The sequence below is a fragment of the Rhagoletis zephyria genome, unplaced genomic scaffold (genome assembly GCF_001687245.7).
Source record: "Rhagoletis zephyria isolate East Lansing unplaced genomic scaffold, Rhagoletis_zephyria_1.1 Rzeph_scaffold_02358, whole genome shotgun sequence".
Classification (NCBI taxonomy): domain Eukaryota; kingdom Metazoa; phylum Arthropoda; class Insecta; order Diptera; family Tephritidae; genus Rhagoletis; species Rhagoletis zephyria.
In genome coordinates, this window is record NW_016159442.1 from 23,914 (window position 1) to 30,312 (window position 6,399).

At 33.9% G+C, this 6,399-nt stretch overlaps 1 protein-coding gene across 1 annotated transcript; it reads left to right on the forward strand.

Moving 5' to 3' along the window:
* The first annotated feature begins 1,884 nt into the window (after positions 1 to 1,884).
* Positions 1,885 to 2,797, forward strand: LOC108366654 (12 kDa FK506-binding protein). The gene is made up of 2 exons (XM_017621109.1): positions 1,885 to 2,012; positions 2,106 to 2,797. The coding sequence occupies exons 1-2, from the start codon at positions 1,976 to 1,978 to the stop codon at positions 2,393 to 2,395; spliced, it is 327 nt and encodes a 108-aa protein (XP_017476598.1). The 5' UTR covers positions 1,885 to 1,975; the 3' UTR covers positions 2,396 to 2,797.
* The last annotated feature ends 3,602 nt before the right edge of the window (positions 2,798 to 6,399 follow it).

Here is a 6,399-nt window from a genome sequence, read left to right on the forward strand (position 1 = left end):
ACTAGCTCGTAATTTATTCCAATTATAATATGAAATTCCTTGTAATGGAATTAAAGAAAAAAACAATTCCATTTGAAATTACTTCAAGGAATTGAAAAAGTAATCGATTCCTTTGCTGTGAGCTGGAGGAATTGGTTCCTAATTACAATTACTGAGAAATGTAATTGTAATTGTAATGTAATTGCATTTACCCAGCTTTGATTGGAAGTTATCAAAGCGATAGTTACTCATTTCACAAAATCAATAAAACATTTTTGTCGCTTTTCTATCTTCTTAAAGATGCCCGGACGACTTTGACTCTCTGAAGTTTTGAAAATTAACAAAGCAAATATTGGAAGTTCATTCAAATAAAATTATACATATTTTTTATTTTCTCAGTTTTTTTTTAATTTTTCAATTAATGTGCAATATTATACTCCGTTGGGAAATTAAACCACCATTATTGTTATTATTATTATTTATAGTCTCAACATTATCATATTCGAATAACAAATAATAATATATTTTTAATGTTAACAGATGCGTTGTTTGATTGTCTTTTTACAAAGTTTTGGAACAGCTTTTTAAAATGTTTATGAACTTTATAAAATATGGGTGCATTTGAGCCGAAAGCAGGATGAAAATGGCGTAAGTCTGCGGCTGTGGTTGCAAGCTCAAAGGTGTCCCAAATTTCTCATTAGGTTTTATCAAAAATTTAGCCAACCCAATAATCTTTAACTCTTCCAACTTTATCGCACAAGTAACTCTTATTCCTATCGAAATAGTTCCCAATTGTTGTAACGCTTTCGTTTCATAAAGACGTGACGCCTTAGTTTAACAGTTCTTCCCGAGAGCGGATAAGAATTCGAAATAGTAGCGATATCATCGGCGATGATTTTTACAGAAATGTCGTGACGAATTAGTAACTTCCGCAGAAATGTGCAGATAGCCTTAGTAAAAAAGTGTGAATGTATTGCAACTTGTATCCAAGTTCTTGATCATGTAACGCTTAAGTTAGCTGAAGACAACGCCCTAATGGGCTGTTTTTGCTTACGCGTAAAAGAAATTTAGCGCATTTAGCTCTAAATGCTACTCTAAATATACATTTATCCATACAAAATTCGTCACCTAAATGCAACTCCATTTTTGCATTAAGAATCTAAATGCTAAAAGCAACCCTGTGATCTTCCAAAATTTCCACGAGTCGAACATGGTTTAATGGGAAAAAGTGGCAACATTGCTTTTTCGAGTATACAGTCGCTAGCTGGGTTTCAGTGATCGCCGATCGAGATTTCATTTATTATTTTACATTATTTGGATAAAGAAAAGTTACGCAAATTGAACATCGATATGATGCTGATAGAAATCTGGATTAGTTTGTGATCAACTCTGTTTGTTTTGTTTCCTAATTAAGTGTGGAAATTATAGTTAACTGCACCGACAAATGAATATATACACAAACAAATGTGCGGTTATGGTTAAAACAATTCAAGTTTTTGTATTGAATTTTCGGTTTAAAAATTTTTTTTTTTCTTTTTCAGTAGGGGTTTTTGCACATTATCTTTTCCGTGAGAATTTATCGTAATAGATACGGATCTGAATAAGCGACTGGAACACGGCTGTTTGTCAAAAGCATACTATTTCGAACTTGCGTAAATGTACATTTGCTAAATGCGGTAGCATGAACGCTCTTCGAAAACATATGTTCGAAAGTGCTAAATGTTGCATTTTAAATGCAGGAAAAACGCTGCATAAAGCTTGATATGAAGTTCTACCTTTAGCAATCAAAATTCGTCATTAGTAACACCCTGTACTGTTAAATTTTTCCATATGGTAATGTCGTGCTTATACGCCATGTTGGTGGTTTCCGTAATTTCTCTACAAGAATTTTCTGCATTCTCATTTTTTCACCGCCGCTGTTAGACGAGGGTTGAGAGTAAATTTTTCGAGTAGATATCTGCGCTTTTAACCTGTAAAAGAAAACTTATTTACTAAAATGGGCGTGCAAGTAGTACCTATTTCTTCCGGGGATGGTAAGTATAAATGGTTTGATTACAAATATTCGACTCATTCTAACCTTTTTTGCCACTCCGCTGTGTATATGTATGCTTTTAACACGAAAATAGGAAGCACATTCCCCAAAACTGGACAGGTGGTATCTGTACATTATACTGGTACTTTGGATGACGGCACTAAATTTGACTCTTCGCGCGACCGTAATAAACCATTCAAGTTCACACTAGGTAAAGGTGAAGTAATTCGTGGTTGGGACGAAGGTGTTGCCCAGCTGTCTGTAGGCCAGCGCGCTAAACTTATCTGCTCTCCGGACTATGCATATGGAAGTCGAGGACATCCTGGCGTTATTCCACCCAATGCCACCTTAACCTTTGATGTAGAACTTCTGAAAGTTGAGTAACTTAATACCGTATCTTATTCAGTAAGGTATAATTATTGATTAAAAATTACAAAACGGAATAAACAGCGCGAAGTTGCGGGTTAGAATTAGTAAAATGCCACATTTGTCTCAATGCAAAAAGATATACCTATACACCTATTGCGAGTGTCGACTAGAGTAGATAAACGACTGTTAGTCGATTATCGACTATCCGTGGTATTTTCAAAGTCGGTTTTCTGATTCAATAAGTGATTGAGAATAGTTTATAGTCGCTATATACAGCTGTTTGTTTGTAGAAGGATGAGGGATTAAAAACTTTTCGCAGACGCTTATTGAACGAGAAGTCGACATTCACAATACCATGGAAAAGCGATAATCGAATGAGAGTCGTATATCTTCGTGGTCCAACTACACAAGATGAAGCAAAAGAAAATAGTAATTTCCTGGCTTACGTTTGTAATTTCGGTAAAAGTAAACAAAATATTAAAGTAGTTTTGAGCGCATGTTTGTGCTAACCAATTCATTATTTCTGTGTATTTGGTACTTGAACAAAAATGATTGAAAATCGCTTGAAAATCACTGAAATAAAGCACAAAATACACATAAAGAGATGTAAAAACCAAAACAGAAATAGCAAAGTTCAAAATCACAAGCGCCACGAAATTTTTCTCAAATGCTATTGCAAATGGCTGCTCATCAACCAGTCAGATCTGTTCTAATTGGTTCATGGTTTATCTATTACTAGTCGACACTCGCAATAGGGGTAATATACTTATATGTAATTCACAAAAACCAAGAGTCAGTTTTTCAAAACACCTTATATTTTGTCTAAATTAAAACAGTAGCTTTCCTGTATGTATGCTTATTTATTAATGAGTTTTGCAGTACCGGTCACATTTTTATTCCATAGCTACAAACCTACAAATATAATATATGTATGTACGTATTGGAGTTATACGCAGTGTAGAACAAATTTTATTAAAAACCGTTTTCCATTATTAAGGTTCGGGAATTATGTATGATACTTAAAATATCTCATAGATATCTGTTGAAACGCATTTAACGTGGCATATTCAATTAAAATTTTACATATTTATTAAATTGTTTTATAAGTAGTTGTAAAATCCAAATTTCTATCTTGCTAAGTAATTTTCTTTCAATAACTGCAAAAAATGGTATCAATGTATTTAGAAAGTTTAATAAAACCAGTTATTCAATATTGGAATTATTCAGACACCATGGAAATTTTTGAATTTTGATTATAAATAGGTTCATTCCTTATCTTTTTGGACTAAAATCTGAAAAGTGTCAAAATGCCAGAGCGTAAGCAAAATGCGCTCACTAAAAGAGAATAACAGGAAAAGTAAAGGAACGCAAAAAACCAAATTTTTAGTACAAAGAATGGCAACAACAAAGCTAACGTCAAATAAGAATGGAAATGTATGTACAAAACACATTCACACAAGCACAAGCACAATAAACACTACATCAATTATTTTTTGCCTCCTTCCAATTTCAATTCACTTTTTTTACTTTTTAGATTATTCTCACTTTTTGCGTATTCTTTAATTTCCGTTAATTTAAATTCAGTTGAGTTTGACACTTTTCAGGATTTTGCCAGAAAAAATTCTTCTGACTAAATCTGACTACTTCGGACTGATGAGAGTCACTCTCACTGACTGTTGCTCTCTCATTTTTGCTGTCATTTCCGAGTTAACGAACGCTTTTTGTACTAAATCTGACTACTTCGGACTTTTTCTGACTATTTCTGGGAGATAAGGAACGCTCCTAATAAAGGAGTAAACGTCATTCAAAAATAAGAATCATCGTAACAGATTCTTAAGTAAACACACTGTCAGCTGATTGCCGAAAAATGCCTACAGCTGAGATCACCTGTTTTTAGTCTGTTCCAATAGCAGTCCGGTTTACAGGATTTAGTCAGAACTTACAGGAAGTCGTTCCTATTGACACAAAACCTGTAAGTGGGAACACATTTGAGAGAGTAAATGAGCAACTGTTCCTAGTCAGAAGTTACAGGATTTAGTCCGGAGATTTTTTTCCTGTAAGTTCATGAAAAGTGTCAAACGATCAGCTGATTTACATGTGCAAACAAAAACAGAAAGCAGTGAAAGCAAAGAAGCTTATATTTGTTAAAAAATGGAAGTAAACAACGAAATATTTGAATATGTATAAATTTTAATAATTATTTAGTGATATTTCAGCCAAATCGGTGTAGTACCAATGACATGTAAACAAACCGTCTGACGTTTTTACAGGAAATAGTGCTTTTTGCGTTCCTATGCACTTCTGCATCTGTTCTCCTTCTACTCTCATTTGAGAGCGTAAAATTGTAGTTTGACAGTTCCACAGGTTTTAGTCCGAAGTTCAAAGGAACAGACTATTTATCTCATTTGCTCTTTTACAATTTCTGTCATTTCTATTAAATAGCAGTCCGGTTTACAGGATTTAGTCAGAACTTACAGGAAGTCGTTCCTATTGGCATAAAACCTGTAAGTGGGAACACATTTGAGAGAGTAACTGAGCAACTGTTCCTAGTCAGAAGTTACAGGATTTAGTCCGGAGTTGTTTTTCCTGCAAGTTCATGAAAAGTGTCAAACGATCAGCTGATTTACATGTGCAAACAAAAACAGTAAGCGGTAAAAGCAAAGAACCTTATATCTGTTAAAAACTGGAAGTAAACAACGAAATATTTGAATATGTATAGATTTTAATAATTATTTAGTGATATTTCAGCCGAATCAGTGTAGTACCAATGACATGTAAACTAACCGTCTGACGTTTTTACAGGAAATAGTGCTTTTTGCGTTCCCGTGCACTTCGGCATCTGTTATCATTTTACTCTCAGTTGAGAGAGTAAAATTGTAGTTTGACAGTTCCACAGGTTTTGTCCGAAGTTCAAAGGAGTTTGTGTGTGGTGAGTTGACCTGTGTTATTTAGACATGTAATCAAATTTGCGAAGCTGTAACGCATAGCCCAGCAGAAAATTTCGAAGGGCTAATGGTCTGATTATGCATGCTTCGTATAACTTCGCACAACTTCCCATAACCTGCAAATTGTAATTTCGTATGTTCTTTGTATGTATTTTTTATGTACTCCATTACCCAGAAATTAGTGGAATTTTTCAAAACTTAGCGATCTGTTTAGTTTAGATTTTGCTTCACATTTTCTTAAGTTACATTTTTATTGCACTGGTACAAATGGTTGTGCGAAGTATGCATAATCAGACCTTAAGCATGTGTATTGCAGCAGTAAATTTTTAATTTCATTAGAAGTGCCCTGTCCTATTGCAAATGGTTGCATACATCTAGACATATACAGAGTAATGGGCTGTTTTTGCTTACGTGTAAAAGCACATTTAGCGCATTTAGCTCTAAATGCTACTCTAATGCAGCGTTTTTGCTGCATTTAAAATGCAGCATTTAGCACTTTCGAACATATGTTTTCGAAGAGCGTTCATGCTATAGCATTTAGCAAATGTACATTTACGCGAGTTCGAAATCGTATGCTTTTGACAAACAGCCGTTTCCAGTCCTATTTAGATCCGTATTATTACGATCAATTCTCACGCAGAAGAAAATTGCAAAAACGCTACTGAAAAGGAAAAAATAAATTTAAACCAAAATTCAATACAAAAACTTGAATTGTTTAACATAACCAAACTTTTTTTGTATATATTCATTTGTCGGTGCTGTCAATTAAAATTTCCTCACTTAATAGGAAAACCAAACAGAGTTGATCACAAATAGTGATCAGATTTTATCAGCATCACATCGATGTTGAATTTGCTTAACATTTTCTTTATCCAAATAATGTAATTAACAATAAATGAAATCTCGATCGGCGATCACTGAAACGCAGCTAGCAACTGTATACTCGAAAAAGCAATGTTGCCACTTTTTATCTTTAAACCATGTTCGAATCGTGGAAATTTTGGAAGATCACAGGGTTGCTTTTAGCATTTAGATTCTTAATGCAAAAATGGAGTTGAATTTAGTTGCATTTAG